Source organism: Candoia aspera, chromosome 1 (genome assembly GCF_035149785.1).
Source record: "Candoia aspera isolate rCanAsp1 chromosome 1, rCanAsp1.hap2, whole genome shotgun sequence".
In the NCBI taxonomy this organism is placed as follows: Eukaryota; Metazoa; Chordata; class Lepidosauria; order Squamata; family Boidae; genus Candoia; species Candoia aspera.
Genome location: NC_086153.1, coordinates 215,485,346 through 215,500,513, shown reverse-complemented (window position 1 = coordinate 215,500,513; position 15,168 = coordinate 215,485,346). Strand labels below are relative to the sequence as shown.

Sequence of the window (15,168 nt, the reverse complement as noted above, 5' to 3'; positions counted from 1 at the left end):
GCAGAAGCAGAAAACTGAAAGTCAAAACAGCAGATTCAACGTGTAGGAAAATGCTAATATCTCCAAATTTAGTACAAAAATAATAACAGGGAGACAATTATTTCCTCTCAATCCTCCTTAATATTTGGATGGAAAACAAAGTCCAAAACTTAAGATTTTTTAAAAAAATTGATCCCAAAAATAACGATAAGCACCAAGAGAACCCACTTCCCCTTGCTGTAGAAAGCCTCTCTTAGTATACGCGTACTTAAAAGAAATATAAATTGGGTGATTTAGAAATGGGGTGACCAGCCTTAGCATTCCTTTAAGGCTACAGTGCGGCTTGGAAATGGTGATGTCCCAGCCTCCTGGATAGCTTTTACCAGTCAAGCATGAATGCTGTTTGTGATCTTCTGGCTCCAAGGAGCCATCTGGAGGACAGATGGGGTGATTCCAGGTGTTTTCCTTTTTCTGGAAAAACACTCCTGGGCTTCAGGAAAAACCTGCCTGAGCCCCAGAAAACTTCTGCGTTGTCACTTCTGCCCACTGAGCCCGCGAGCACAGCTGTTCAGTCCAACATGTTTCACCAGAAGTCCCGTGTCTATGACATTCTTGTATTTTCTGGTTATATTATTTCATCAGTCCCTCTTCCACTAACCATATATTGGATTAGACTTTACTTGACTGGCAGAGCAATGGTAATTTTCTCTTCCTCTTGCTAACGTAATATGCCCAAGCTCAGCTCCATCCCAGGTGTTTAAAAATGCATGAGCTGCTTTTTTTACTTGTGTATGCAAGTTTGCCTTCCGGGAAATGGATATTTTGTTCTTCCTCATGAGAGTAAATTTATACTCTCAAACTCCAACTCCATCATGTACCCAATTTCTTGGTCAAGTTGTTTACCTTTGAGTCTTATGATGTTGCATTCTGTTAAACAGTTATTCGAAGAGACAACTGGGGTTTCAAAAGAATGCTTTTATATTTGGGATGCCAGAACCATTATCAGTCCTGCACTTCTGTTTTAGGCAAGTTCTAGTTGCCTTGTAGAAAATGGCTGTTTTGTTTGACGACAACAGCCATTTTGTGAAAAAACAAGCTTCTCTGGCAGCCATTTTATGATCATTTTGTGACAGTACCCAAGAGACTCTCAAAATTTAAATTGTGCACACAAGGCCCAAAACAGGATTTAAAAATATCCAGGTAGACAGAGTATCTGAAAAGAAAATATATAATTTGGCATATTTGTAAGACAGATAATGAAATCATGAACTAATGCTGGAGCTTTAATTCTAGTTAGAGCAATGCCCTATCCTACTGAATAGCTTCCATTCATGTCAGAAATGATTAGAACTACATAATGAGGAACGATTACTATAAAGTATGCCATTCTTCCTTCTACATTCCTGATCAAAGCATGTTGGGCTGAGTGAGAAACCCCTATCCCTATTCTTTGGGAAACACATTTCTAGAATATCTGGTAAATATCTCTGGTATAACTGGGTATCATTGATTAAATGCATTGCAGATAAAAAGGAGAAAGGATGTAATTTCTTTTTAAGGCTCATGTACCAGCCATACTGTAATTAGTAACACTGAGATTAGGTTCATACATTGCACTGAGCGATAATGTGATTTTTCTTTTTGGTTTTGGCTTAGCATATTAGATGGTAAAGCAGTATTTATGGCTTAACACAGTGTGTAAATCCAGCCAATATATGGATGACAATTAACTTCATCTGAAATGATACATACTATGTTTCTAAGACATATATTTTAGGATGCTCTATTTAACATGGACATTATACTAAAATCAAGCAAACTCCCAAATTAGTATTTAAAGTAAAAAATGGGGATGGGGGCAATCTATGGTCCCATGGCTGCTTTCTGGTCCCTGAATTTGACCAGGATTGTTGAAAACTCATGTGAAAACTGTACAATACAATACTTTTCTTTCAGTCTTTAACCAGCATATACTAAGAACACAGAGTTTATAAAATTAAGTATAACACAAAAACCATCTATGTGTTAAAAACTGTAAGAAGTAACTGTATGTTAAATGAGGGAGAGGTGTAGAGGTAAAAACTATTAAGTCTACTATAAAACCAAACTCTGTCCTGTGCTATCCATAGTCACCCACTAGGGTAGGGAGGGCAGAAATGATGAAGCATGCATTATCACATCATGATGCAAAATGTGCAACTTATGTACTGGTATTAGATATCAGGAAGCCAGTACGTGAAGGTAAAGTTTTCACTGTGATGTCACCACACACATATTTTGATGCAGTCTTTGTTTCCTGTAGATGCCTATGGCAAACAGAATAAATTGCTGCAACAAATGAAAATGAAAAGTAAATTGTACAGTAGACATGCCAGTTTTAAAAAGAGAAACCTTTCAAAACTCCCCCTCAAATCCAGCCTAGCTCACTATGATGTAACCTCACCCACTCTGCAATTCTCCCCCCGCCCTGCAGCACTTGGCAACCCAAAAATTGCTCCCTTCTCCTCCTTTACTATTTTTTTCCCCTGAATTTTAGAAGTGATGGTAACTATCTAGTCCATGACACCACTTTTTTACACTAAGAAATAAAATAGTAGAAAAGGGAGGAATATTCTTTGATTTGTAGAACTTCCTGAAATACGTGCTTTGTACGTATAAGCCGACAATACTTCTTTGATGTTTGATGCCTTGAGCCAACTGGGAAAAACATTTCACAAGTTTACTTTTGTTACATTTTTACCGCCAAATGAATCCAGCAGGTCTTGCTTCTGAACCCTTCAACAAATTATGAGAGAATCAAGCAACATTTAGCCAGTCATCCTTGCACCTACCTAATGGTTACATTGTTTTAGCTAATTACTGAGCCTAAGTGGGTTTTATTGACCTAATGTTACTGCTTATTTTATGATTGTTGTTCTAACTTATTTTGTGAATCATTCTGGGAATGATTTTATGGTGTAGAAATTTCCTAAAGAAACAAACACCTGGTTAAATATGCTTGCTGGGCCATTCCCAACAAATGATTGAAGATCTAAGATGTTCTGGTATTTAGATTGATCAAAAAGACCATCCTCTTTTTTATGGCACTGGCTTATAATAAGGTTAGTGCATTTGTCACAGCAACAGGAGAGTGTTTTCAAATGTGAACTATGAAAATGCTACTCTCTCACCTGGTTTGAAAGTATATTTTTTGGGCTGGTGGCCATTGCAGTTGCATAATCCCTTTTTTTTTCCTAGTTGCTCATGCAACATGTAATCCTACTTTTTCAGTCCAGTCACTCTTCTATTACTTATTCTGACCCTCTCTTCTTTGCTATGGATATTTTCTGTTCTGCAGAAAAGACTTTCTCTCCCTTAAGCAGAGGTTGGGAGAAAACCCTGACCCGGCTTACCTCTCTATTATCTCTTTATGAACCTTAAATATTACTGTGCACTCAACTCAGTTCTGAAGGAAGCTCCAATCAATGGTATTAGAGGAGGTAGCGTATAGCTGTATATGCAGAAAACTGCTTCACTTAATGCTGGCATACAATTCTTCAGGGCTATCATGTCTTTTATATTAATATTTTAATTTGTTAAACAGTATTTATGGATTCAATCATGGCTCTTTAAACAAATTAAAATAATGCAGTAAATACTTCAGTAAGTAAATGCAGTAAATACCCTAAATGCCTTTAAAGGAAAAATAAAACTAACCCTTTCATTGTTGAAACCCCAGCAGCACCAAAGATAGGAAAAAGTTTCAGCAAATCCTGGGTAAGCTGCAGTGGAACTAAAATGCACATTGATCGTCAAAGAAGAGAAGCACTAGCTGAAAGAATTAATAAAAGAAGAATAGGCTTTTTTGTTGTGCTCATCATACCCAAACTAGGAGAATGCAGAGGCTTACATGGGAGACATATCAAAATTTGCTATAGCCTTCCTCAACCTGGTGATCTTCTAACACCGTAAACCCATTAGTTCTGACCTCAGCCACACATGCATCCCAGCTGCTTCAATTTCTGTTACCTCTGGTTAATTGGGAGGGGATTTCTGGACAGCTAATTTGTTGTATGCTGTCCAGAGTCAGGGAAATAAACATACAGTTGATACTTACAGGAGGAAAAAAATAAATCATCTTTTTCAAGGTATTTTCCATGCTTGTATCATATTTTTTTCCCAGTTGCATACAACAGTCAAGAGTGCAGGGAATCCCCAAGTGCAGAAGTTCCATCTATGCTAGGGGTAATAGCAGAAAAGGGAATTTGGGTTCTGTGTGAAAGAGAGAATTTATGTGCCTTTGTGTTTTGGGGCATGGCAGAGAATCATTGCAACCAGATGTGGCAATTGCCTCTTGCTTTGATGGCTTTCAAATGGAATCAAATAAATTCAGGGAGGGCATCACAACTAAAAGGGGAACTCAACACTTCAAAACAGTGTGGATGATGAGAGAACAGTTTTTTCCATTATGCCCTGTTTAGGAGTGTCTCAAAGAGATTGGATTGATGTAAGAGTAAACTAGGGTGTACAGGTGGTCTGATCCAGCAAATCAGCTCCCAGCAGTTTTGTTCTGGATAGGAAAGTCCAAGCGTATGTAAGAGATGGAAAGAAAATTCTCAAGGCATTCCAGAGCTAATATTTAGGATGCTTCTTCTATGTGTGTAACCGGAAACAAGAATGCGCCTGCCTGCAAGTAGCCCATGCTGTATTTAGTATCAGCAAATAATAGGTACATCTCAAGCAGTAATGTGCTACAATGAACAATATAGTAAGAACCAAGAAAAAATATTTCTTAATTCGAGCTGTGTGATCAGTTTAGACACTGGAAAATTTGGCTTTCAAATACAAGGACAAGTGTTATTAATATGCACCAAGAGGAGATTTTCCTTTTGCATATAGCTTGGTGCCAAACAGGCTTGCTTGTTAAAGGCTCGCTCATCTGCTTAACTTCAGCGCCATCTGTTGTGATTTCAGAGAAAATAGCTGTAAATGTTGAACAAAAAACCAGGTAAAAATAGAGGATGAAAAATTAATTTTAACTTTCCACTGTGAAAATAAATGGACAGAAAAGAAAAAAAAAAAGCGTATACACAAAAAAGAAGGGAACTACTTTAAAATGATTAAAGCTGTTACCTTATTAAATTGGTTGTGCTGGTGTTTGTAGTAGTAATCTGATCCATAAGCATTTTTCAGCAAAAGAACCTCTTCCACAGCCATGGCAATAAAATAATGATTTTATTATATTGGGCATTTTCACCTGCAAAAGCAAAGATATATAAGCAAGGCAGTAAAAATAAAATGCCGACGTTAGTGACATGACATTTTCCTCTTATTGTTCTGCTCTTGCCGTATGACCCAGTAAAACTGAGGATCTGAGAGCCTATCTAACCAATTTCTTCCTTCTCTCACAGCAAAAAATATGCCTTTAATGAATGCCACTGTAGTCCATCTACCTTACAATTACAGCTTTTTTTCTAGAATTTAGCCCAGCATATTTCTGTGATGGTGATTAGGTCTCTCAAAGAAAATGGAGACTGGGTTTGTTTTAATCATAGACTGCACTTCTAACACTATGCAGTTCTATGCCATAATCCAGCTTATAGACCACAATGGCACAAACCCAGAACCAAACCAACAAAGATAGTGTGATGGGTGAACCCAGTCACTATCGCTCCAGCAGCTGCAGTGCTTTATGTTGGGCTGTCAGGTTCAAAACGTGTCATGTTTGTTTATTTTATCAAATTACGTCACCGCCCATCTCCCCCAAAAGAGGGACTTTTCATGTTCCCTTCCCTCTGACTGGAACCTTGCTGCCTTTGGCTCTGCTCACTCATTTGAGCCATACATAGCATTCCTTCTGTTTTACCTTACTAGAAGCCTATTGATAACCTGCACCACTTGCTTGCTAAGATGTAAGATCTTCCTTCTACATTGTCCAAAACCAACATTTTTTTTCTATCAGGAGCCTTGGAGGTTGTTAACCAATGCATCTAGAATCTCTAACATCTTGGCTTCCTGCACCATGTTGAATTCCTCTAGTTCTGGAAAGAGGATGTTTCATAGCATGTACCATAACAATGAATGTTTACCAGATTATGCTAAATACTTGTTCTTAAGCATAGGCCTCAGCGTGCCCTCACTTTCTAATCAGACCTCCTAAAAAGGAGAGAACCAGTTTGGTGTAGTGGTTAAGGCACCAGGCTAGAAACCCAGTGACTGTGAGTTCTTGTCCTGTCTTGGTGACAAAGCCAGCTGGGTGACCTTGCGCCAGTCCCTCTCTCTCAGCCCCACGAAGCAGGCAAGGGCAAACCACTTCTGAAATCTTGCCAAGAAAACTGCAGGGACTTGTCCAGGGAGTTGCCAGGAGTTAACACTGACCTGAAGGTACCAAAACAAAAAAACCCAGAAAATAGGTTATTTCACTTTAAAAGGATTTTGCAACTTTGCAGCTGGGACTTTTCTCCACTCCAGCTGCAAAACTGTCCCAGTGTTTTGTCACAGACATTTGTAGCTACACTAAATGTAAAATAATCCAGAATACAATGGGATTTACTTGGTAAAGATGTGAAATACTGAACGCACTGTATAATAATAAGCAAATGAACACATTAGCTCTTTCTATTTTGCCACCAATAATAAATGGTGTTTTTTGTTAAGACCGAGATGAGTATTTCCTTAATGTACATTATAATATAAATAATGATGTACTGTATATTGATTAGGTTAGTCAGCAGTAGTGAAAACATACTCCTATCTGCATCTACAAGTAGGTATTTCTGAATACAATTAAATCTAATGTTAAGAAACTAATTTTCATTAGATAGATAGTTAAAAAAACATTTTATCTTTTGTGTATAATCATTTATTTCACATAAAATGCTATGGCAGAGCAATTTTTGAATGGGAACATCTAATATTAAGCTCAACATAATTGTTGTAAATCTCAGAGATGCCGAAGTAAGCAATTGTACAAAATGCACAAAAAGCATACAATTGGAAACAAGTGGTATTGTTCTGAAAGACATATAAGAAAAGTTATTCCATCTCTGACAGAAATTATTACCTTTTGGAATATGGTGAATTCTTACATTAAAAAAGAGTACCTTGCAGCATTAGGTATGGTGCAAGCAATGGGCTTTCACTTATTATTCCTTCAACAATGCAGAGACATCAAACATCTTCAGTGCAATGTTATTAACATTTGCAAGACAACCAAAACAAACAAACAAACAAAGACCTAGTGAAAAAGATTGGTTAAAGAAAATTTGGAAAGTACTAACTTTATTAATGGAAAAGTGAACTAAGGATCCATAGCCAAATACAAAATAATTTATGAACCTTGTAAACATTCATAACCTTATTCCAAGTTATTTCTATTGAACATGACCAATTATATATGCCCATCTGATGCTGACTACATATGGGATACCATGAATGTTTTGTATATGCATTTTTCGATTAAAAAGAGAAAATAAGGAATAACATTACCAGAATAATTATTTTGCAGCTGACAACAATAATATTTATAGCAAGACAGTTTGACAATAATTTCAACTTATATTAGTTCTCTCTGAATTAGGGCCACTTGTAGTGTGATAAGTACTATAGTCCCAGAAATCAGCATTTGCACTAATGTCAACAAATACTCAATCTGAGATCAAAATAGCTGATGTTGATGTTTCTCATAATTCTAATAGCTAAGGTTCCAAACCTCAGAGGCAAAACCATGTGTGAGTTAAATCCTACATTTATTATCTGTTTTGTTTGGCTAGTCTGTTTTGCATTGAAATGTCGAGTATCAACTACTGCCAGATAAAAGATACTCCATGGGCCTGGCACAGCAGCTGCTGCAACCTGTTTGGCTTTCTAACAAATAATTATTACAGAAGGGCACATAATTCAGCAGCATTGTAGACTGAGATATTTTATCACACTTTTCCCATGCAGCAATAAGGAAATTGCCATCCTCCAGCAATTTTCAAATCAGAATTACAGGTGCTGCTGATAACAGGTGTTGAGCTTGGAAGCAGCAAGAACATGACTTGATTTTCAGATACTGGGTTGAATTCTGTTACTGATGTAGTTAGAAATAATTTCATAAAATGAGCATATGTGAATATAGAACTTAACTGTGCTGAAATGGCATTCATCTGCTGTTCAGGTAGGTTTTTAAAGGAAGTTAGTTGGCAGATTAGTACAGAATATAAAGGGGCATTCTGAATGGATTTGCTTTAGAATTGAGAAATACTATTTATTTAACATATTTCTTTGTTGCAGTCAAAAAAGACTCCTAGCAGCTTCTATAGAAAGGATACAATTTGAAACATCCATGGTAAAAATAAAACTACTATTAAAACAATTCAGAAGTAAGAACTGTTCAATATAGAATAAAAAGATGATTTAAAGAAAGTTGAGATGGCAACATTCACATCAGATGACAGCTCTCTGAAAACAGTTGTTTTCAAAAGCTTCTCAAACGCCAGCAAAGAGGGAGCCAGACTGATCTCCTTGGGGAGACTGTTCCATAACATCTACTATGTGATATACGTGCTGATACCATACTAATTATGTATCTTGTATGTATTTACTCAGAAACAAGTCGCAGCGTGATCAGTAGGGTTTATTCCCAAATAAATATGCATAAGAGTACAGCCTACTTTACTGCTGAGCTTGCCAATCCGAAGGTCGGCAATTCGAATCTGTGTGACAGGGTGAAGCTCCCGTTGCTAGTCCCAGCTCCTGCCAACCTAGCAGTTCGAAAACATGCAAATGTGAGTAGATTAATAGGTACCGCTTTGGTGGGCAGGTAACGGCGTTCCGTGTAGTCATGCCAGCCACATGACCATGGAAGTGTCTACGGACAAACGACGGCTCTTCGGCTTTGAAACGGAGATGAGCACCGCCCCCTAGAGTCGGACACGACTGGGCTTAATGTCAAGGGAAACCTTTACCTTACCTACAGCCTACTTTACCAATCCTGAGATCAACTGAAAAACTGGACTTACATGACACACTAAGCTGTAATGTGGTTTGCTTTGACTTAGTGCATCATACAAATCATAGTTTATGGCATTTTGTATGAATCCAGCTGTGTTTCATTTAGTGCTATGGGTGAACAAACCATGACTTAGCACTGTGTATGAACTTAGGTGGAGACTAGGAATTTTTCACCCCAGTTCCACAATATATTGGGAATTTGAAATCAAGATCACAATGCAGGTTAATAATATCTGAAGCCATCTTGTATATGCACAGCACATAGGCATGCATACCTGAATAAAACAAAGTAAAATCAATGAAACCATTATAGTTACAATTTGGTTCAATAGTGGACGTTACCCTCCACCTTCAGTGAAGGCTTATAGCCAGTTTGGTGTAGCGGTGAAGAAACCAGGAGATAGTGAATTCTAGATCTGTTGCTGTTAGTCTTGAGAAAGTGGGCAGGGTTCTCGGACTGTAAGTTCAGCTACCTTGGTGTTAGACCCATGTCCTTTCCAGCTAGCCAAGACTGCCCAGGAGCCAATCTGTGACTAGATCTGGGTGTGAAGTACAAAAATGCAAATGGGTGGTCAATGCATCCTTGAAACATGTCTTTGAACAACTTATTGGACATCAATTGTCCTTCCTGGATCAGGAGGAACTGCAAACAGTCATTTATGCTTTGGTCATCTCCCAGGTGGATACTGCAATATGTTCTACATGGAGCTGCCCTTGAAGAACATCTAGAAACTTCAATTGATCAAGAATGCAGCAGTGTGGCTATTATGGATATGCCTTGCTATACTCATGTTACACCTTTGCTCTGCTAGCTGCACTGGCTTCTAATTTGCTTCAAGGTGCAATTCAAGATGCTGGTTCTTATCTATAAAGCTCTACATGGCATGGGGCAGGGTATTTGAGGGACCACCTTACTCCCATTGTTTCTACCCATATCATTAAGCTGGGCAGGAGGGGCATGTTCCTGGTCCCACCAATCAGGGAGCATGCCTTGTCTGTAGCTGCAACTGCCATCTGGAACTCCACATCACCTGAGATTAGGTTGGCCCTAACTCTGCTCACTTTTGGAAAGCCTTGAAGCCCAGGCTGTTTTCACAGGCATGGGGTCAGGAGAGCAATTATGCCCACACTGTTGGTGTCTTCAGTGCCACTTTGCATTTTAGTTGACTGTGAAATACATATTTTATATCGTATTTTTAAATCTTTGTCAGCCACACAGAGTTGCATTTGTGAGATGGGCAGCCATATCAATTGATTAAAAAATAAGTTTAAATAAATAAATACACTCCTAACTAAATACAGACAAAAGATGGCTAAGCAAGCTCTTGTCATAGTATGGCTGTAAGTAAGTGGCTTGTTTTGCCATTTGGTAATTCACTTTGCTATATATAAGAGAAAAGCAGATCCCTCCATTGATCACGTTCAGTTAGATGACAGCAGCTACTTGGCTCACCTCAAAAAGCTAATTCGGGATAGACATGGTCAATAGTTGAACGGGAGCCACCCAGAAATTGCAGGGGTGTAAAATTTATAATTCTACCAAAATACTTGCATGGGTGCAATCATTAAGAGTCAGCTCACCTCGACGCGTGTTTACCTTTACAACAGACAACAGTTTACCTTTTCAGAAGTGGGGCATTTTCACTAATTTCCACATTGAACAAGAAACAACAGACTAACATGGGAATAAAGGCCAGGCATTCCTCTACAAAAATCTGATTTCGCACTTGGCGTATTCCTCCGAACATCGACACCGCCACCGCCCCGCCAGGAACCTTCTGCTCCAAAGAGCCACCTGAGCTCCTTCTGTTTTCGCGCTCCCCCTACTTTTTAATAGAGTGGTACGGTCCATACTAGGTCTGCGCGCTGCGTAGCTGAGTGCGGTCCAAACCAACGGAAGAAGAGGGAGAGCATGATTTTGCGGAAAGAGAAGAAGTGCCACCCAAGCCTTCCCCACTTAAGTGGGCGAGTCTTTAGTCCGGCGTGAGCGGATGTGACAGAAGAGAAGGAAGCGGTGCAAGCAGCAGCTGGAGAGAAGGCGCGGATATGGGTACCCTTAAGGGGCAGGAACATCAGCCTCCCCAGGAGGTAAAGGAAAGAGTCATGGGGTTGCTGGGATCTAGCTTTCCTTTCGGCCTCCCTCCCTGTTTGTGCAAGCGAACCTTGCATGTACTGGTTTCTTTCCTAATTGTCACTCCGGAGTGGAGAATGCGCGCCCCTAGGCGAGGAGGAGGAGGAGGAGGAGGAGGGAGAAGAAGAAACAACTCGAGAATGAGCCTTGTTCTATCTAGAGGAAGGAAAAACCCGTCTCCTTCCGAGTTTTTTCTTCGACTGTTTCTCCCCAGCCTGGGCATAATCGTCTGTACAGCTGATGACGTAGACCAGAGTCTGTGAAGTGTTACGTCCTAAGAATGTATTAGTCTTTAGGGTGCCCCAAGTTTTTCTTCTTCTTTTTGCTTGAAATTGGATTGGGTAGTGAGAGCATTGCTAATCGGTGAGCCGAAGCCATTCTATGTATGATCCGGGCTTTTTTTTTAAATGTATTTACTTAATTAGCATTGTTATGCTATTCCATTCCAGCCGGCCCTATTATTGCAATCGTTTGGCGCGAGGTTAGTTCAGCCCCGAAAATGTTTCCTGAATGCCAGGGTTCAGCGTTGAAGGTGCGTGGCTTGAGACTGCAACATTTTTAAAAGGCGGTTGTACATTGGCAATACAATATTTGTATGGATAAAATGGCTTGTGCTCGGAATACCCTAGGTCCAACCTAACAGAATAGAGGGGATTCCACAATTAGGGAATTGATTCAGCGTTTTTTTCACTCTTCCTCTGTTTCTCTCTGTTACTCTTTTCTCTCCCCACCCCTTTGTTCTATTATTGTATATAAATAAAGCAAAAATAAAAACCAAAGGAATTTGAGTTCCTTTCATAATCTTTGTCATGTTTCATAGAAAATTCTCATGCAAAAATACACCTATCCAAAGTTCTTTGAGACATACTATGCTCCCAAAATCCCCCCCCCCCCCCATGCTGGCTGGGAAATTCTGGGAACTGAAATTCACACATCTTCAAGTTGTCAGGGTTGAGAAACACTGCTCTAGTGGAACACCAAAAATGGAATTTCATGAGTTTACATTTCCCTGATAACCTCCTTGCAGCCTTAACTGGCACCACACAGTCTGCAGTATTTTCCCCCATGCTGTTCTCTCTTGTGTTACCTTCCTCATTTTTCTGCAAATCCCCAACATGCTTCATTAAATGCTCGGTGGTTTACAGTTCTCACTGCTGTCTCCGTTTCTATAGTTTCCATTATATTAAATGATTAGTTTATCTTTCTATAATAGCCTGATATTTCCAGTTAAAGGAAGTCTACCTTGTAGAACAATGTTTCTCAACCTCAGCAGCTTTAAGGTGTGTGGACTTCAACTCCAGAATTTCCCAGGCAGTTAAAGACCGCACATCTTAAAGTTGCTGAGGTTGAGAAACACTGCTGTAGAACATAACAGCCAGAAATAATGTGTTGTATGGAACAGCATAATTCAGTTCACACGACAGTGGCATAACAGTTTCCCATAAATTAAAAGAAAAGTAATCCCATTTTGCAGCAGAGGAAAAAAACCCTTTCCCATTAGCTGCTGCTCTCAATGTCATCATTCCCCCAGCAGCAGCAGCCCAAATTGTCACCTGCACATCAGGGCTGTGACTCTACTGCGCTCATCTTAAGGCATGGTAACTGGAACGCTGTTGGGGCAGTGGTTCTCAAAACAACACATTTTCGATCCTTCCTGCGAACAAGGGGAAAACACATTGAGTTGTACAGATAAGCCCTTTCTAGATCACTAAAACATTTAGAAAATGCAGGAACCACCCATTCCCTGGGTCCTCATTTTTAAGATCATCGAAGTTCTCATTTTATGGTGAATAAGATGATTGTTCTGGTTGCATCTGTACGTACCTTCCTATCTGTCTCCATTTTTAAAGGTGTCTTTAAATTAAATATTATATCCCCCAAAATTCCAAAATTAAATATTAATTCATCCTTTGAATTTTTTAGTGGAACCCATGACATAATCATTACAGGTCTTAGTAGGAACTTGCTGGTCAAGAATGTTCTTTAACAGAAATCTTATTATTATAGGGCTAGGGTTAGGTGAATCTCCAGCCCTCTCTTAGATATTCATCACTGCATTTCCTAATTGCACATTTCTTTTGGGGTTGCTTATGCAAAATCATAGTTTCATAGCTCATGTGGACCCAAACTTGGTAATAGTTTTGAAATTAAGTTTCCTGAATTTTACTACTTATATTGCTACTTGTATTATCACATGTGAGTTTCAGGGAAGGAGTTTTCAGCCACTGATCTATTCTCGCAAACCAGATGGCTGTTGGTTCCAGGGAGGCAGCGATGGGGCACTAGCCTGTGAATATAGAGAGGCTGCATTAGATCATGTGCTGGATCTCCACCAGTAATCCATGGTCCATATTTTGAGAATCACTGATTTGATTTAGAGGTTTATTTTTGTGGTGCATTTGCAGATGCCCATGGTTTTGAACTTGGACTTTGTTGTCTTCACATACATTCCTATGTTGTGAAAAATAATTGGGATTGGTACACATGCAAAACCGCTGGCAGTTATTTTTATTGAATTGGCAGTCTATAGTCATAATAAAACAAATGCATTTTTGTACTTCACATGTATTGTTAACCATAACTGAGGACTGGAGGCATGAATTGGTAACATTACCTTTGAAGTTGTATTATACTTTAGGTTTTAGGTTTTGAACTGATCTGGATAAATTCACAGAACTGTATACAGGGTAGTTTGGAGTTGGGCAGCATCAAATCAAATCAAATAAATAAGCTATATTTAAGTAAGTTTTCTTCACAAAATATTTCACAATAGGATAAAAATCCCTCTCTTAAGCATTATTTCTGGTGTTAAGACAAGATACTAATTTAATAAATACATAATACATTATCTTCAAGGAGCTCTGGCAGAAGTAGTATTAAAATACATAGTCACATAAAAGTAACAATTTGGGGATATGATAGCACAATTTTTAAGCTGTAATCTTATATTCACAGAGATGTCTCACATTTTACTCTCTGCTGAGGCAGGGAGAGGACCATCCTTTGAAATGAAGACTCAGCCTTGGACACTTCTTTGAGTGTGCAAAACTGGTTATGATAATATTGAGGTATATCATGAGGTAATCTGTAGAAAACATGTACTATGATATAAATGTGCATTGAAAAAAAGAAATTTTATTTTAATGTACTGATTGATTTGATTTGTGCACCACCCCACTCCAAAGTGATAATTTTTATTAACATAGAGCCCTCTAATTATCTTTTAGGTTGAAACACGAGAGGATGAAGAACAAAATATCAAGTTAAGTGAAATTTTAGAGCTCTTGGTTGCAGCTGGATACTTCAGGGCAAGAATTAAAGGTCTGTCTCCTTTTGATAAGGTAGGACTATATTCATGCATCATTACTATGATTACTGTGTGTAGGCTGCATGCTCTGATCAGCAGATTAAGTTTTCATCATTTTGCTGATTTTAACCAATGACTACATGTTTTAAATGAAGTACAGATTAAAAGAACAACTGTTTTGTTTTTTTTAATTCTCTAAAGTTTTATAGTAAAAGGAAATAAATATGGCTTCTCTAGTATGAGTTGAAAGGAGACATCTTGCATTCGATAGTAAATTCTGGGACTGCTACTAAGTTAAAGAAGTGTGAATTACATTAAAGCTGACAGGTGGCAATATGTCATTAATTGGATTTTCCTTTCCAGACAATTTAATGAATATGTTTATCTCGTTCTAGGTTGTTGGTGGCATGACTTGGTGTATCACAACATGCAACTTTGACATTGATGTTGACTTATTATTCCAGGAAAACTCAACAATTGGTCAAAAAATGTAAGCTGGTGGGGAAACTCTTGGAAAGTAATTTCTTGGCTTGCATGATGTCTTTAGCACAAATTTTGTTTATCTGGGAAAGTTGTGCAAGAGTTCCCAATTATCTTGAGTTTCATAGTACCCATGAAAGTAAGATAGACACTTAGTTTCTATACATTATTCTCAAATCCTCAAATCAATTTTTAGGTAATGCCAAAATCATCACAACTGAATGCTGTTTTCATTGACCCATGCAAGTGGGAATGGGGTATACTTATCGTTGCACTCTGTTATGAGGAGCCCCCA

General features: G+C 38.6%; 1 protein-coding gene across 1 annotated transcript in view; it reads left to right on the top strand.

Moving 5' to 3' along the window:
- Positions 1-10,918: 10,918 nt before the first annotated feature.
- Positions 10,919-15,168, top strand: part of CCDC93 (coiled-coil domain containing 93) — a 41,374-nt gene continuing 37,124 nt past the window's right edge. Inside the window, exons 1-3 of the mRNA XM_063288725.1 lie at positions 10,919-11,043; positions 14,314-14,427; positions 14,789-14,883. Of these exons, the coding sequence (XP_063144795.1) occupies positions 11,002-11,043; positions 14,314-14,427; positions 14,789-14,883 (251 nt within the window). The 5' untranslated portion in view covers positions 10,919-11,001. The remainder of the gene's footprint in view (positions 11,044-14,313; positions 14,428-14,788; positions 14,884-15,168) is intronic.